Genomic DNA, 18203 nt, shown 5'->3' with positions numbered 1-18203 from the left:
TCCTCACTTTATATTTAATTTGAAAAATAGAGGTTTACTAAGTGCTTTGGTCAATGGATTAGACTGGAAGAGTTAGAGTAGTAAGAGGTACTACACCAATAGTGTCCTCTAATTACATACTATAGAGGGAGTTTAATTTAGAATGAGTGTGCGAGCATACTTGGGAGTAAGTATCATAAAATATTTGGATAAAAGGTGTACAAAATTTACTTGTATTTGTATTGCATTAGATAGAAAATGTATGCAAACGAAATACATTGGCCTTTACTTTTCAATTTTAGTCTATTACTAGTTAAAGATAGTTATTTTTTTTTTAAATTTTAAGGTAGAAGAAGAATCTTAGTCCCTCTAGTTTAGGTTGAACTATGTTTTTTAGTTTTAATTTCATTTCACAAAGAAATAAATCCCAATTTTCCTTAGTAATTGATCCAAAAAATGCTTAATTAGATTAAGACATAATTTAGTTGTTGATAGACAATTGAGTGACCTACTCTTGATGTTCAAAGACAACAATCCACAAAGAAGGTGGGAAACAAAAAATGCGACATCCTTCTAGGTATACATCCAAAATATCATTGTTTGAAGCATGTATCTAGGCTAGTCTCTTGCAAAATCTATGAAGCACAACATATAAGATATGGGGTTTTTCCTAATCTTTAAAATGAATTTCAACATTATTTGTACTAAAAAAATAAGTAAATATAAGTGTTTGTTGCATAGGACTTTTACTGTGTGTGGTATTGAAGTACTTACCAAGAGAGCTAAGATGATTTGTCCAAGCCTAGGGAAGAGTAATACACATTAAACATTCCAATATGCCCTATGCTATAAAGAAGAAAGGAAGTCTACTACAAGTGAATGGAGAGATTAAGTTTGAAGGATGTGTGCAATGAGAGCAAATGAAGAAAGTACTAATGCATTTACCCTGTTGAGGTGGTAATAGTAGCCAAGAGGGAGTGATCAATCTTTACATGCATTAAGCCAAGGGATGTAACCATGTTCTAGTGGATAGAATTATAAGGAGAAATGTTTGAGGTAGAGGGGATAAAAGAGAAGTATGAGGCACACTATGGGAGATACGGTCTATACACGAGAATTCGGGCATTAATGCATCGTGGGATCATGGAGCATTTCTTGAGATATTAAGCTCAACGCAACTTGATGCTCACATACCTAGAAGGCCATTTCCATGTTCATGTCACTGATGTGGTTGGTCCTTGTATCGACATATCATTTTAGTGATACTTTACAGCAACTAAGATATCTAGTCATCTTTCTACTTAGCATGTTCACACTATGGATCCTTGTACATTATGTATGGTGTACTCTTTCCTATTCTTGGTAGACTCATATAGTGAAGAAGAAGAAGAAGAAGAAGAAGAAGAGAGACTAGGGTTTCAGCTTCCTATCTTGTGTGCATTCTCTCTTTGTGTTTTGTGTCTTGCAAAAGCTCAAGCTTCCTCCCTCTCCCCCCATCTTTTCATGGTATTAGAGTGTCGTACAAGAAAGGAATTGTGAGCCACAAGAATAAGAGTCTACAAGGGAATCGTATTGTGGAGTACACATGTGGAGATCTCTCTCATATGATCTTCAATTGATGAGCCATCTTTGCAAGCTTAAAGTACTTGAGGGAGTTTGTTGCACTTTTGCAGTTAGGTTCGCATTTTGGGTACATTTTAGCCTCCATTCGAGAGTTTGAGGCTGTTCGTATGCGAATCTAGTAAAATTCATGAATTTTGCAAACCTTGTCATTTCGTAAACAGGTTGCATGTATTGGGTGTGACAGATCGTATTTGGATATTGTCAAACATTACAAGTGTTGCTCAGGGTATGCTTATGTAATGAGTTCAATACAAATGATAGTTTATCTAGATTAGCAAGTTATTAAGATAAAGATAGTTTTTTGGGTTTTATTACACAATGTTTGAGAAATTTAATCATATTGTTAGCTTAACAAGCACAACTTCCATGCTTGGAAGTTCAAATTGACCGATTGTCTTATGGATAAAGGTTATTTGGACTACATTCAAGGACATAATGTTGAGACTCTAGAGTTATTGGAAGAAAATGTCAAACCTAAGCAAGTCAAGGCATTTAAGGAATGGAACCAAGGTGCTCAAATAGTTATGTACTGGCTCTCCATTAGTGATTCATACAACATGATTCAACATATATATGATGTAGATAGTCCTACAAAAGTATGGAATAACTTGGTTAAACTCTTTGGTACAATCAGAAAGCTGCAATTGAAGTCTAAGTTAAACAATGTCAAGCATGCCAATCCTTCTATTAATGACTATGCATAGACGATTAAGAGCATTATTGAAGCTCTTAGATCTATTAAAGTACAGGTTGATGATGGTATAGCGTATGCATGTTTGGTTGGCTTATGTGAGGAGTACAAGTTGTTTCAAACCTCCATAAACACAAGAGACAACATCCTTGATTTTGTAGATTTAATGTCTATGTTGATATTAAAATAGAAAAATTTGGGACTTGCTAGATCTTCGTCACAAAGCAAAAATAGTTCAAAATAAGTGTTCTACTCTAATACAAGTAGAGGTAGAGGTCATGGTGGTAGACGCCACAGTAGTAGAGAACAATCTTGAGGCAATAGAAGCCATAGAGGATGTTGTATAAACAAAGTGCAAGTTATGATAATAGAGAATGCTATAATTGTAGTTAAAAGGTCATATTTCATATGACTTTCTAGAAAAGAGAAGAGGTGAAAATAACAAAAATGGAAGAAGACAACATAACAATTATGCTTCTACTAGCAATCAAGTTGATAATGAGAAGTTGGTTGTTATGTAGTACATGATGAATGCAATAAATGTAGATGTATTAGCAATAATGATTGATTATGTATGGTATCTAGACTCATGTGCCTCTAACCACATGGTGTCTCATGGAGAATGGTTTCAAGAAATGAAAAATCTTGAAATGTCAATTTTTCTTGAAATAGATAACAATACAACACATCTAATTACTCACATTGGAAGTGTCCCATTCTCTTTGCGATGAAAAAGTCAAGTGTTTGGTTGATGTGTTGTATGTGTGTAACATCACAAAGAACTTAGTTTTTATTGGGCATTTCCTTATGATAAACATGAAAACAATCATTTACTTGATATTATACATTCAAATGTATGGAGTCCGGATGTAACTTGGTGTGCCAAATATTTTTTGGAGGCTATTCACATGTAGATGGCGAGTCTAATGGCTAAGATCAAAGAATGGATGAGGAGTCGGGTATTTAGTTATTCGTATGCCTATTGTAAGAAATACCAAGGCTGATGTAAAAGGATCACAAAGTGCTCCACAAATGCATAGGTCAACGAGAGTAAGATATTCCATAAATAGGTTGACATATGATGGCTATGTTTCCCGTCATTATGCATATATGGCAAAGGTTATAAAATCAGTTGAGCCCACTTATTTTAAGGAAGCTATTGGTCACATGCATTGGAAGAAAGCCATGGATGAAGAAATAGCTACATTGGATGCAAATCAGACTTGGAATTTGGTGCACTATCTTAGGGGAAGAAAAGCTATAGGCTACAAGTGATTTTACAAAGTAAAATATAATACAAACAGTAGTGTGAGTAGATATAAGGCAAGACTAGTTACCAAAGATTATGCACAAACTTATTGGTTTGATTATAAGGAGATATTTACTCCGGTGGCAAAGATGGCTACTGTAAGAGTTGTCATTGCAGTTAGCTGTAGTAGAAGGTTGGGTTTTATATCAAATGGATGTAAAGAATGCATTCTTGCATGGTGAGCTATAAGAAGAAGTGTACATGGAGCAACCATAGGGTTATGAGGGCATGCACCCCGATTATGTGTATAGGCAACACAAAGCCTTGTATGGGCTAAAATAGGCACCAAGAGCATGGCATGACAAGATAGCACAATATCTTCTCTCTATTGGTTTCCATGTTGAAAATACAAATTACTTGCTTTATAGCTATCAGAGTGATAGGGGCATTGTTGTGATTACCTTGTATGTGGATGATTTGATTTTTGGGGGTGATAATGTACAAGAGGTGGAGCATGTGAAGAGTCTTCTCAAGCATAAATTTGATATGAAAGATTTGGTAGAGCTAAATTACTTTCTTGGCATTGAGGTGATATGAACATATAAGGGGATATGGCTCTCACAAAGGCAGTACATCATGGATATGTTGATGAAGTATGGTATGGCTGATTATAAGCCAATCTTAGTGCCATTAGATGTTAATGTGAAACTAACTGTTAATGTAGGTGAGATATTGGAGGATCCCACAATGTACGTGAAGATGGTGATAAGTTTGATCTTTACTACTATTACTAGACCCCCAGATTGTAACTACACAATTAGCTTAGAGAGTCAATTTATGCAAGTGCCTCATAAGCCACAAATGGATAGTATGAGATGTACCTTGGGGCACCTTAAGGTCACATTGGATTATGGAGTCTTTTATGAGGCTCGATCGGTAGTGAAATTATTTGATTACCAAATGCAAATTGGGCAAGTAGTGTATCTGATAGGAAATCTACCAATGGCTATGTATTTTCCTTTAGGAGTGGGGCTATGACATGGAGTAGTAAAAAATAGCCCACCATTGCATTATTGATTACAAAGGCAAAGTACAAGGGTGTTGCTATAGCAGCATGTGAGGTAGCTTGAATGCTAAAGCTACTTGATGATTTGGGGGTACAGATAGATAGGAGAGTTGTCATTTATTGTGACAACATGAGCAATATATAATTGGCTAGGAACCTAGTGTTTCATGCATGCACGAAACACACTAAGGTTCATTACCATTTCATTAGAGAGAGGGCCTTAGCATGTGGCATTGATCTCATATATGTGAGCACAGAGGAGCAGGTTGTAGATATTTTCACCAAGGCCTTACTAGCAAAAAAGCTTCAGTATTTTTGAAGCTTAGTTGGAGTACAGGTCATGGGATTGAGCTTGAGAGGGAGAGTTGAGATGTCAAGCTCAACACGAGCTAACACTTGCATATTTGGATTACCATTTTTGCATTCATATCACTGATGTGGTTGGTACCTACATCGGCATATCATTTCAATGATACATTACAACTGGTTAGTCCACCTACCTGAGTTATAGAATATCTACCTAGTCATCTTTTTACTTAGCATGTTGACATTATGGATTGCTTGTATATTATATATGATGTACTCTCTCTTATTCTTGGTAGACTCATATAGTAAAGGAGAAGAAGAAGAAGAAGAAGAAGAGAGACTAGGGTTTCAGCTTCCTATCTTGTGTGCATTCTTTTTGTGGTATGTTTTATGTCTTGCAAGAGCTCAAGATTGAAGGGAGGTGAGCCTTAAAGACTAGCCTTCCCTTTATTCAAATGCCACTGAAAGAATAAAGAATGAAATGACATTGATGGGCCCGTGCCACCGCCTGCAGTGTTCAGGTGCACGGGTGTACTATTAGTGTACTAATACATGGGTGGCTAGGCAGAGGCACCTTTACTCCCAACAACCTCCCACTTAAAGGTGAATCTACCTCAATGAGGAGTGAAAAGAAAAAAAGAAAAGATAGTACAACATATACATAGATACAATAGCATAAGGAAAGATATCATCTCATCCAATGCCCATCAACCTCCTGAGGAAGGCAAAGCACTTTGTAGAGAGACTTTTCGTGAGCAAGTCTACAAGATTCTGGTCAAGGTCAATAGACCTGTCTCCCCAATGGCCTCATGAATGAAGTGATATCTCATCTCAATGTGTTTTGTTTTCACATGAAAGACTTGATTCTTGGCTAATTGGATAGTACTCATAGAATCCGAATGCAGTATAGGGAAAACATCTACAATACCAAGGTTAGCAACCAAATGACCCAACCAAATGGCCTCTTTACAAGCCTCAGTGGCTACAATATACTCGACCATTGTGTAGTAGAAAGGGCCGTGCATTTCTACACCCTAGAAATCCATGAAACATCACCTCCAACAAAAGTGAACACACAGCCAGAAGTGGACTTCCTATTATCTACATGTCCTGTATAGTTAGAGTTAGTGTATCCCACAACTCCTGTATCATGGCTGCCATAACATATACACATATCAATATTGCCCTTCGATTACCTCATGATACCCTTCATGGCTTCCCAATGCCTCTTGCTAGGTATAGCCATATAACGTGCCACAACACCAACTACAAATGCAATATCTCATTATGTGGCTATCATGGCATACATAAGACTGCCCACTGTGGATGCATAGGGAATCTTGGCCATCTCGGCCCTCTGCTCATATGTATGCAGCCAATGGACCTATGATACCTTCACATGAGAAGGCAATGGACAGCCAATAGGCTTCACATTCTACATACAGAAGTGCTCAAGGACTTTATGGATATATTCCTTTTGTGACAGATAGAGTAGTCCATGAGACTTGTGACACATAATGCGCATGCTCAGTATATGAGAGGCTTGTCCCAGATCTTTCTTCTCAAAGCTCTTCTTGAGCTGAGCAAGAGCATTTAGCTCTTCATGAGCTTTCCCTACTAAAAGCATGTCATCCACATAGAGTACCAAAATCAATAATGAACCATCTCATGAGCTTTCTTCGTGTACAAGCATGGATCCATAGCACTACGGTTGTAGCCCTTTGACTGCATGAATGCATCAAATTTTTTGTACCATTCCTTGGGTGCCTGCTTCAAGCCATAAGGGTTCTTCCTCAATCTGCACACTAGGTGTTCCATTCCAGGCTTTGCAAAGCCCTTAGACTGCTCCATGTATATCTCATCATGCAAGTCTCCATGTAAGAAAGTCGTCTTGACATCCAACTGATACAAGTCCAAGTCAAGCTAGACAACCAAAGCCAAGACCAATCATAGGGTGGTCATCTTAACCACAAGAGAGAATACCTCATCAAATTCAACACCATGCTCTTACTTAAAACCCTTTGCTACCAATCTAGCCTTATATGCCTGCCTGGGGTGTTCAGGAGTATTTTTAAACTTGTATACCCACTTGCAAGGCAAAGCCCTCTTGCCACTAGGCAAGGAAACCAAATCCCACGTATGATTATTATGCAACAAGTCGATCTAAGACTGCATAGCCCACTCCTAGGAGTAATTGTCACCCCTACGCATAGCCTTATCATAGGTGAGAGGCTCTCCTGCATTTGTAACTAAGACTTAATTTAAGGAGGGCTTATAAGAGTCATCATGAGGCCGTCTATCTCTAGTAGAATGCCTCAATGCAAGCTATGCTACTTGTCCAACATCCTATCTATAGAGGCGTCAACTGCCAAGACCCATGGACCACTTATTATTTCAAGCGTTCCAAGCTCAGCACTAATGGCTACCTCTCATATAGCTGACGTGCTGTCTCTCTCTACAAATGTAGTGAGCTTACCTCCATGCTTGATCGAGTTGCCTCCTCTCCCCCAAGCACTCCGGTAGCTCCACGATCCAAGTGCAAGTTTCAAGCAAGCTCCATCCTCAAGCTCCACACTCCAAAATGCATTGCCGTGAGTAAGAGAAGAGAAGAGAAGAGAAGAGAATATGGAGAGCTTCTCCACCACAGTCCCTCACCCTCACACACTCTCACATCCCTCTCTCAAGAACAAGTTCAAGCAAGCAAGAACAAGAAAAAGAAGAAGAAGAAGAGAGCTACTTTTGGCCACACACAAGAATGAGCTTCTCATATGTATGGACTGATGTGGAATTTTCATGCTAAATCATCCTGATTTTATGTACTTTTGATGGTATTTGGTGGGCAGCATCATTAGCTATCAGTTCGTGGTCGTTTTTCCTTGGTTTTGGTGGTATTTTTGGCTGTTTACAGCAGAAAACAACAAGCAATTTTGAACTTTCTGCACTGTTTTGGATTGCATTATGGGTTCTTCTTCCACTTACATTGCTATCTTCAACATCATTAAGCTTGATGGTACGAATTATGCCTATTGGAAGAGCCAAGTTTGGCAAGTATTGATGCATAAATCGTAGATAAAGCCACTAAGGATGCATGGCGAGTAGCCTGCTGATGACGAATGGGGTGAGCTTGATGAGTTATATAAGTCCATCCTCATCTTGTCTCTCATTGAACAGGTGCATTACAATGTGGTTGAGGAAGCACAGAGTGCTTAGCAGCTTTGGGATAAAATTAAGAACCTCTATGACAAGAAAAGTTCAGCAAGTCAGATTTATTGGCTGAAGCAACTTATGGACCTACGCATGAAGGAGAATATGACAATGTCTGCTAGACCACTTCATTGCACCATATGGACTAGTTGTATATTGCATATATTCTCTCTAAGTGATCCATCACCTTGACTAACACAAAACTACTGAAGGTGATATTCACCTAAGGTCATTCTACAAACCACTAAAGGCGATCTTTCACCTTGACTGATTTGATGTTACTCAAGGTTGTTCATATATAGTCAATGTTGAACATATAGACCAAGTGAGTTAGTTAAGTTGGTTAAAACACCTTGGCGAACAATTTAAAATTGCTTAGGAAACCACTCAAGGTGATCAATCCATCACCTTGACTAGAAGTCCACCTTAAGTGGAACATATCATAGTTATGTAACTCTAGTCTCTCATATAGCTTCATACCTATACAAACACCATATGTATCATATTTGGCCACAATCTGATTAAGTGTAGATCACTTTTTGGATGCATTCTAGCTCATTGAGCCATAATTACTTTTTTTACAATATACAAGTTGCTTGCACTATTGCACGTGAGATTGGAACCCTTGACCTGGAGTTTAACACACTATCTCATTGTCATTTGAGCTACCAAGTGCTTGCACTGTTGCATGTGAGATTGGAACCCTTGACTTGGAATTGAACATATTATCTCAATGTCAATTGAGCTACCGGGTTTGGTGATATTAGGTGATGAAAATAAGCGCATTTATATAATGTCAATGACAAAACTATTAGCCAAAGTAACGACGAGTGATGAGAGGGTTAGTATTTTATTTTATTTTTCGGGGCCCCGGGGGGGAGGGCGCTTAAGGAAGGGTGCGAGCTATTTGCTATCTCGCTGTTTGGAAGCACACAAACCTCTTCGGCGTTTTCTCTTCACCCCCTTTGCTTGCGGTAGCTCTCTCTCTCTCTCTCTCTCTCTCTCTCTCTCTCTCTCTCTGTCTGTGGTCTGTGTCTGCCTGCGTTTTCAGCAAGTCGCGCGCATCTCTTGCTCGTCTGGACGCAGCTAATCCCTTCCTTGTCTGGGAGACGGCTAAGCTGGCTTGAGCATCAAGCTTTCCAGGACATGGCCGGCTACGATGTGTACGGCGAGCCTTCGCCCCAGGACTGGGAAAATAGCGATCGTCAGCACTACGAGGTGAGAATCCTTCTGCTCTCCCTTACCTCCTTCCCCTGTTCTGCCTTTTTTACAGGCCTTTTAGGGTTTCGTCTTAGTAGCTGAGAATTCCGATGCTCCTTCGCCACTTTAAATTTGCCTCCCCCTCTCCCTCGACAGTATGCTCATGGAGGCAGGATTTTGTTAAAGAGTTTGTTATTAGAATTATGCAGACATGCCAATGCGGTTCGCTTGTCTTTTGTTTGCTTGGTTTGTTTTGTTACTTTTTTGGGAAACAGGAGACAACAAAGGATGACATGTAGTGTAGAGCAAGGGTTTGGTCAATTTGTACGAGTTTACTGTATGCTCAGCTGGTTTCCATCCGATTCCACATGCAAAGACTTTGAAATGGCTGCTGGGCTCCAGCGTTTTGGCAGTTGTGGTGACAGATTAAGTCTTTTGTATTTGTTTAGGGTGCATCACGTGATTCTTACAAAGAGGAAAGAAGCCAGGGACGAGAATGGCAGAGAGACAGGGAACATACACATAGGGATGCTGATTACAGTAGGGGTGGGAGTGACAGACATGATAGGGAGCACGAGTACAGCCATCGAAGTCGTGATAGAGAGCGAAGCCATGACAGGGATCGGAGCCATGACAGAGCACGAAGTCGTGAGACGGAGCGAAGCCATGATAGGGACCGAAGAAGTCGAGACCGAAGCAGAGAACGCCACAGGCAAGTTTGATTTGGAGGGAAGATTTTTCAAATGTATGTTAAGATTAGAGTGCTGGTGCATGACATGAGCTCACTTATTTGCAGACGGCATCATGATTATGAAGATGATCGAGAAAGGAGGCATAGCCATAGAACTCGGTCCAGATCAAGGGGGAGATCTAGAGATGGTGCAAGGTCTCGTTCCCGATCTCGATCTCGAGATCGTAAGAGGTAAACTTTCAAACAACTGGGTGATATTTTGTGCTTAATGATTAGATTTTCTACCTGTTTCTTTAACTCTTTAACACCATTGGCGAAATGGTGGTGCATCTATTTTTCTTGATGCTGATGGACTTATGCAAATTTAGGATTATTCTGTATGCTGTGATTGAAACTGTCTAGGGTAGTCTGCAATTGGTTCTGTGATCTCTATAGCTATTTTGCTAAGCAGCTTTCCTTTCTCTTCTCCTCTAGCAATCAGGTTCCCTGATCATCTTTATTTCGCTGTTTCTTTAACAACATTGTGGAAATGGTCATGCTTGCAAGGCCAAGGGATCTAGTAATTCAAATTAGAATGATTTGGTATGATGCATTTGAAATCAATAATGTATTCATCTTCATCTTCATCTTCATGGTTCTTCCCTGGAAAAAATGTTTCTGGATCATTTGGTATCTGAATTAACAGAGAAACTGGTACACAATGTGCTGTTTACTCTCGGGAAGTGGGGCTGTACTCTTTGGCCATGCAAATGTATGCCAAATGTTGTGTATTGCAATTTGCTCTTTGTGATTGTTTACACAGTTACTATGTTATAGTCATCTTATGTAATTCAATGCAGCAAGCGAGCTAGTGGATTTGATATGGCTCCACCTGGTGCAGCTGTTGTTCCAGGAGCCACATTACCAGGTGTGTCTCTTATTTCTGAAATTCGTGATATTATCTTGCACATGTAGCCATGCTGCTTCTTTCAATATTGGAGTGCATGCATTGCACACATGGTTAGTACATGCTTTGTATTAAGATCTTCATCAAAATTGATTTTTGGCGGTTTAACTGGCACTAAGGACATCCCTCTTTTTTTCTGGTGTTTTCTGGTTTTGTCCTTTGTTGTTGTTTTTTTTAAGTGCGGAAGGCATCCTGAGTCACGTGGCTTTTCTGCCCGGTTCTGCCCACCATGGGTGTTATATACAACGAGGATTTGATACACCTATGTCGGTTGATCCTTGATCATCTTTACTCAACAACTTTGTTTCGTTGGTAGCTATGCACAAATTCGAGTTTTTGAAATCAGCCCTCACTGAGTAGGCCTTCACAAACACATTAGTACAGAAGGAACTGTTGTTTTGGTTGTGAATTGTATCACATGGAGGCTAGCAAATTCGCTACTGGCATTTGTTATAAGCCATGCTGTTGGGCAAGGCAGCAGCATTGACCTTATTTGTCTACTGTGAAGTGTTGGATTGTGAGCTTGGTCTTTTGGCTATAATGAGCTGATAAATTGCAGGTCAGCTGGCTGGTGTCTCTCCAACATTGCCTACTGTTTTACCTGGGGGATTCCCTTTTGCTGGAGCACAGGTATTGGATGATGAGCTGTCTATTTCCTTATTTTGTTTATATAATCTGGTGGGAACTGATATTGAACCTCTCTGATACACCGCTATGATTTTTATACAGTTTGGAGCTCTTTCACCTATGCCCATCCATGCCATGACTCAACAGGTTGTTTTGTCTTTCCACTTCAGTCACCTTTTTATAGGGATAAAATGTCAAATGAATATCAGGCAATGTTTTGGCATGGGAATGCTTGTTTAGCACATGATAACGATTAGATTGTTATGGCTTATATTGTGAGTTCTAAATCACTGTAATTTTCTAAATAGATGTGGGATCGTGGGTTAAGTAGTAGTATAGCAGTAACGTTATTTATGATTAAACACGATACACGATGTTCATTGTAGGACTCAGTCATGTGGTGGTGTGAAGGTGGATCACAAGAGCTTTAAGACCTCTTGCATTACTTTGAAACTTAAGAAATGTGGTGAAATTATGCATGTGCACATATATGACCGTTAAATGCTTTGTCTTAAATTTATGAACAGAGAATTCAGAGAAATGGAAACAAGATTTATGTTTCTGTAACTTTGTGGTTCAAAATATTACCAATTTGTATTGGTCTTATGGAAACCTGGCTACTGGCCAACTTGTATTGGTCCATCCAAAACTTGGCTGCTATTCGATTGCTTGGTCAAACCATAAGTGAGCTTATGTAATGTCAGAAACAACTTGTATGGGCTACTGGCCAACTTGTATTGGTCCATCCAAAACTTGGTTGCTATTCAATTCCTTGGTCAAACCGTTAGTGAGCTTATGTAATGTTAGAAACAACTTAGAAGGTTTTTAAACATTTGAGTGGGTGTTTTGGGCTATATTATGGATAGATGCACATATACACATGTTCATTGTTTACACGATGTACGAAAATCATGAACCTGCACAATCTTAGACACTCCTTTGTATTTTATGTATAGACACAGAGCTACTCACTTTCCCCCTTTTTTTTCAAAAGGTGTGGGGCATTTGGGTTGCTCTCTGTCTCAATTACGCTGGCTTTGATTCCTGCGGCTTGTGTTGGACCTTTCTTGCTATTATGATTTCTAGTGTCATTTTTGACACTCGGATTTTTGTCATGCTGTCAACTTCAATCAAGCTACCATCTTAGAAAATCTGATAGTTTTATTGTCTGTTCTTGAACCCTTTTTTAGTTAATGCTAGTGATAGTATACATGAATCAATTTAGCCAAGCTCCAGGTGCTTCTCTGCTCCTTGTTCATAAGTAGGTGTTAATGTTTTTTTTGTTTTTCTTTTCTGTTCCAATCTCACAAGGTTTCTTGATTTCGATGCTTGGGACAGTTGTTGGGAAATCTGAGTAGCTTTTGGGGAGTGTTTGTGATTTTGTTGTCTTTTTTATTGTTCTCTCTTATTGACAGCTAGGGTGTTTGTTTTGGTTGCTGGCTCAGTTTCCTTGAGGCCAAGGAGGTTTATATTAACTTCCCCCTGAAAATCTTGATGGCTGAATAATGTCAGCAACCTTGTAGCATGCATACAACAATATATAGATATCTGCATGAGCAAGTGCGCGCGCACATGTACATAACTTGCACTCATTCATGTGTGGATGTATACATGTGCATTGTATATACAAAGTATGAACACACATGCGTATACTGGATCTCTTACTATTTTAGACACTTGTTTGCACTTAATGAATAGACACACGTATAAATCTTACTTTCTCAAATGTTCTTGAATGACTCTTACTGAGACATGCAGACACTCTTTCTTGACAACATTCAATTTAGTCAGTCCCTTGTAATTTACCCTTTTTAACACATCTCACATTATCCAATTGGTACTAGTTTGCTTGGAGATATGTAGATAGGTTGTTTGGCCAAGTTGGGTGTCAAGTTTTTGTGGACCCCCTTTGAGTAACTCTTAAGCAAGTATGCTGGATGGTTGATCTTGTTAAATCCGGTTGCATTGAAAGAGCAAGTAGGATTAGGTGATACTAGATTGGCATGGGGAGCAGGAAAGCAGGGTAGAAATGTTGGAGGAGCCATCGTGTTTGTCTTGCACACTTACCAATCTTTGAATGTGTTTTAGTATTTAGAACTATTCTTTGAGATCCATCCTCCCTTTGGGAAGGAGCTCTTTCTTGTACTTTGCTAATTTTTGTTTTGCATGATAGGCAATGAGGCATGCCAGACGGGTGTATGTTGGTGGTCTACCCCCTTTAGCAAATGAACAGGTATATGCTGTAGTCTTAGGATCTCTTATTTACATTTTAAAAGAAAGGAGAAAAGAACTACTGTACATACTGAAGTTTAGTTTCTTTTCACATGCTGGCTTTTTTTTGGCTGTAAAAGAAATAAAGAAAATGAAATTATGTATTCTCAAAGCAGAGGTAGACAATTCCTGTATACATGAATGTCTTTTCCTTTTTGAAAATTGGTAACTTCCAATGATCCATGTGAGAGTGCAAAATCCCCAGATTGGATCTGACCAAGCCTGGCTAGCTTTTTATAAGCTGTGTGCACTATTTGTGATTTAGTGCACTGGAACTTTATCTCGTGTATTCTTTTACTACCTTATTAACATTGGTTCTTGGTTTTGCTTCAGACTATTGCAACGTTTTTTAGCCAGGTTATGCAAGCAATTGGCGGGAATAGTGCACCAGGTAATCAGGAAACATAGTGTCTACTTTAGTGTATATAGAATTCTAACATTACAAAACATGAAAGCACGTAACATGCCACACTTCAATTTGGTCTGCAGGCGATGCTGTAGTAAATGTCTACATAAATCATGAGAAAAAGTTTGCCTTTGTGGAGATGCGGACTGTTGAAGAAGCAAGCAATGCCATGGCATTGGATGGCATAGTCTTTGAGGTATCTTCACATTTCTGGCTGTAAGTTCTCATTTTTTATCTGGACTGGCTTTACAAAGGTTATCCTTCAACAGGGCATGTCAGTGAGAGTTAGGAGGCCTAGTGACTATAATCCCTCATTGGCTGCCACGCTCGGGCCGAGTCAGCCAAGCCCTCATTTGAATCTTGCAGCTGTTGGGCTTACACCTGGGTAATAATTGCTGATTCTTCTATGAAGTTTGATGAAGTCCTTTGCTGGTTTTGTTTCTGTGGTTAATACTGTCGCTGTGTTTACAGAATTACAGGTGGTGCTGATGGGCCTGACAAAATTTTTGTCGGTGGTCTTCCTTACTATTTGACTGAAGCTCAGATAAAGGAGCTACTGGAATCATTTGGGTGAGTTAATACCTATGCTATATTAATACTTGGGCTTAGTTATGTTTGTTGTTTTATGGCTGTTGGGATAATGTGGTATCACCTGTTGTAGCTTTGTAATGTCATAGCCATGAGGCTGTATCTCATGCATTCTTCGATGTTGGCTTTTTATTTGGGTTGGTTGCTTGCAATGTTGAGAATGATCTTTTCTGCAGACTGATACTAAACAGTGTTTTACAGGGCTCTGCGTGGTTTTGATCTTGTCAAGGATCGAGAAACTGGAAATTCGAAGGGTTATGCATTTTGTGTGTATCAGGTATAATTTCTGAAAGTTTTGTCAACAATGCAGGATATCTGCAAATGTATTGGTTGTTTTACGCTTAAACAATAGTGAAATAATTATTTAGCACTAGTCTTGTAATTTGCCCCAAAAGTGGCTGCTCAGGCTCGATTATAGTATATATTCAAGATAATGTGCATATAATCTCAAAATGTGATGGGACTTTACCAATGTTGCCAGATATTAGAGTTAAAGGTTTAGGACAAGTTTCATGTAAAAATTAGCTACGGGACTTTACCAATGTTGTCAGATACTAGAGTCAAAGGTTTAGGACAAATTTCATGTAAAAATTTGCCACTAAAAACTTGATTTTCAAAAGTGCATCAAAGTATATTGGAAAAACACTCAGTAATGTGATTTTTAGTGGTTGAAAAGGTTGACAGTTTTCATCAAATTGCAATAATCTTCATGAAAGTGCAGGGTGTGTATATATGAAAGATTCAGTTTGATAAAATTCTTTCATGAAAGTGCAGGGTGTGTATATATGAAAGATTCAGTTTGATAAAATTCTTTTGGAGAAGATTTTGATTAGGATCATTGTGAATTTCATACTTAAAAGTGAAAATGGTTTTAATGGTGGCTGTAAAAATGTAGACTTCCTAGTTTATTTTGACCCCTTCTATTTATTTCAACTACTCTTGTGTTGGTTACTTTTCCGCAAAACAATTTGTCCCAAATCTTTTTCCTTGAAGAGAGAACTGATTTTGTAGAGGGTCCAAACAGACAAAAGTGGCTTTTCTCCTACAAGACTAGTGTTAATACGTGCTCGAAATGCCACTGACAGGATCCGGCAGTTACAGATGTTGCTTGTGCTGCCTTGAATGGTTTGAAAATGGGAGATAAGACCTTGACAGTGCGACGAGCAACAGCAGGGTACAAGTGCTACTCACAGTCCCGTACTTCCTAACATTTATTTTAATGGCCTGCTCATTTACTTATTCATATTTCTAATTCTCTGGGTGGCTGCAGTGGCCAACCAATGGATTCGAATTGCAGAAACTTGCGCTGCAGGCCACTGGTGCTGCTGCTTTAGGTTTGCTACCAACTGGACTCCTTCCGGGCATGGTACCAGGGATGGGAAATGGAGTTGTAGCTACTGAAATCCCAACTAAAGTTTTGTGCTTAACACAGGCATGGTTTCATTTCTTTTCTTTCATGTGCTATACCAATGTTTCTTTTGGAATCTGCATCCGTCGAGTTTATCTGATCTTCACTTTAAACATCTATTTCTACAAAATAGCTGGTATCAGTGGATGAGTTGCGGGATGACAGAGAGTTTGAAGATATTTATCAGGACATAAAGGATGAGTGTAGCAAGTTTGGTAAGCATGGAATTCAATACAGTCTGTCTTCTGCTTTACGTGCAGGCTTGTATAATGCTTAGACGTTTTATTTTTCTCCAGGTGATATTGTCAACCTTGTTATTCCTCGTCCCAACTTGACAGGGGAAGAAGTGCCTGGTCTTGGAAAGGTGAGTATTTTATTTTCTTGTCAGTCAGGCATAAAAAAGAATGTGTAAGATTGAGCTTGAACTTTTTTGAGTTCTCGTGAAAACAAGTTTACTTTGGTAAGAGCTTGATATGTTCTTCCATCTTCAAAAAACCAAAATCTTCTTATGCCCCTCCAGTTTTACAAAAAAAGATGCAAGGTTATTTTGGTTAGTTTTTAAAACTGAGGGGTCTGTTGAGAATGTCCACAAAATCTAGGAGTATGTTGGTAATTTCTCCCTTTTCCCCATTTCTCCTATGTTTGCACGTTGCTTGCTTGTTGCTCTTCAGATATTTGCTTCTTTAGTTTGTGAAGTTCTCAGTTGACCAGTTTCTCCTATATTCCTTAGCTTTATGTCCTTCTGCTAGCCAATTTCGTGGTACAGCTTGAAAACAGTCTTCAAAACCAGAGCTCTTGTAAAGGATATCTCTAATTCTCAACTCTTTGACAGGCTTTTGTAGAATATTCTGACACAGAAGGCTCTGGAAAAGCAAAGGCATCTTTGAATGGAAGGAAGTTTGGAGGCAATACTGTGGTTGCTGTATACTATCCGGAAGACAAGTTCTTAACAGGCGAGCTGGATGGTTGATTAACAGAGAATGGATTGCCACCTAATGGGCATTTGAAACTGAAACGTCTATTGTCAGCCATGTGGAATGAATCAGAGCTTTCGTGGATCTCATTACCAGGAGCAAATGGCTAACTTTTTTGACCAATGATGTCACTTGAGTTTTTCATTTCTTGTGACATCCATTTTACAGGTACAAATGCCTGCAAAAAGGCTTGAGAAGCTCCATTAATCGATGTAGTGAAGCTATTTTTTCAAACTGTGCTATGTACAAAGAGAGTCTAGTTTAGAGTAAAAGATGGAACGATCAGCTACAGGGGAACATAGTATTCATTGTGGATCAATGAAAGCGATGCTATTCAACATAAACTAGCTGCTTAGTTTCTTCTCCCTGTTCCCTGTGTTGTCAGATACTGTGACTGGATACTGTTATTTGCTGTAGATTGGTCAAACAAAAACTGCAAGGTTAAGACAGATTTCTTTGAAGGTGGTATCAGAAATTGCAGAGTGGTTCTCTGAGGCACAAATTTGGTGCTATTCAACACAAACTAGCTGCTTAATTTCTCTTGTTCCTGACTAGTTATACAATACTGTGACTTGATACTTTTATTTGCTGTGGATTGGTAAAACAAAATCTGCAATGTTAAGATGTATATTTCATGGTGGTATCAGAAACTGCAGTGGTTCTCTGAGAGATGTAAATTGTCTGGATTACCACAATAATATGCTTCTGTGATTTTTCCATGTGCCCTCTATGAGGTGCTGACTTGCGCTTAATTACTGCATACATTCTCTTGAACAAGAATTGCTTGCCTCACTATCTCCCAACTTTTGTTTTCAGGTTTGTGAATGAATTTTTCAGGTTTGCTCAGTGGGCAAATTTGTGTCTTTGTCGTCTGATTCCTGGAAATGCATTGGGGTCATTTAGCTACCCGAAAACAAGCATTAATTTATGGAAGGCTGTGTACAGAGACATCAAAACAGTTAAATACCTATGCG

The 18203-nt window shown here is 39.0% G+C and overlaps 1 protein-coding gene across 1 annotated transcript; it reads left to right on the top strand.

Moving 5' to 3' along the window:
* The first annotated feature begins 9024 nt into the window (after nucleotides 1-9024).
* On the top strand, nucleotides 9025-17948 carry LOC148034643 (splicing factor U2af large subunit A-like). The gene is made up of 17 exons (XM_087679568.1): nucleotides 9025-9336; nucleotides 9768-10030; nucleotides 10115-10240; nucleotides 10849-10916; nucleotides 11515-11585; nucleotides 11685-11729; nucleotides 13756-13815; nucleotides 14187-14244; nucleotides 14343-14455; nucleotides 14529-14644; nucleotides 14731-14829; nucleotides 15049-15124; nucleotides 15933-16051; nucleotides 16111-16279; nucleotides 16389-16470; nucleotides 16552-16619; nucleotides 17088-17948. The coding sequence occupies exons 1-17, from the start codon at nucleotides 9265-9267 to the stop codon at nucleotides 17223-17225; spliced, it is 1743 nt and encodes a 580-aa protein (XP_087535694.1). The 5' UTR covers nucleotides 9025-9264; the 3' UTR covers nucleotides 17226-17948.
* The last annotated feature ends 255 nt before the right edge of the window (nucleotides 17949-18203 follow it).

The sequence above is a fragment of the Lygodium microphyllum genome, chromosome 6 (assembly GCF_053477565.2).
Source record: "Lygodium microphyllum isolate KBCC chromosome 6, Lygodium_microphyllum_v1.1.10, whole genome shotgun sequence".
Taxonomy (NCBI): domain Eukaryota; kingdom Viridiplantae; phylum Streptophyta; class Polypodiopsida; order Schizaeales; family Lygodiaceae; genus Lygodium; species Lygodium microphyllum.
Note: the sequence above shows the minus strand (reverse complement) of the source record. Positions and strands in the feature narration are given on the sequence as shown.

Bases quoted from the DNA above. Each gene is read 5' to 3' on its own strand.
- LOC148034643 (XM_087679568.1), top strand. From the start codon at position 9,265: ATGGCCGGCTACGATGTGTACGGCGAGCCTTCGCCCCAGGACTGGGAA. The intron at 13,816-14,186 runs GTATATGCTGTA...GTTTTGCTTCAG, and splicing joins CCCCTTTAGCAAATGAACAG to ACTATTGCAACGTTTTTTAG. The intron at 16,620-17,087 runs GTGAGTATTTTA...ACTCTTTGACAG, and splicing joins AAGTGCCTGGTCTTGGAAAG to GCTTTTGTAGAATATTCTGA.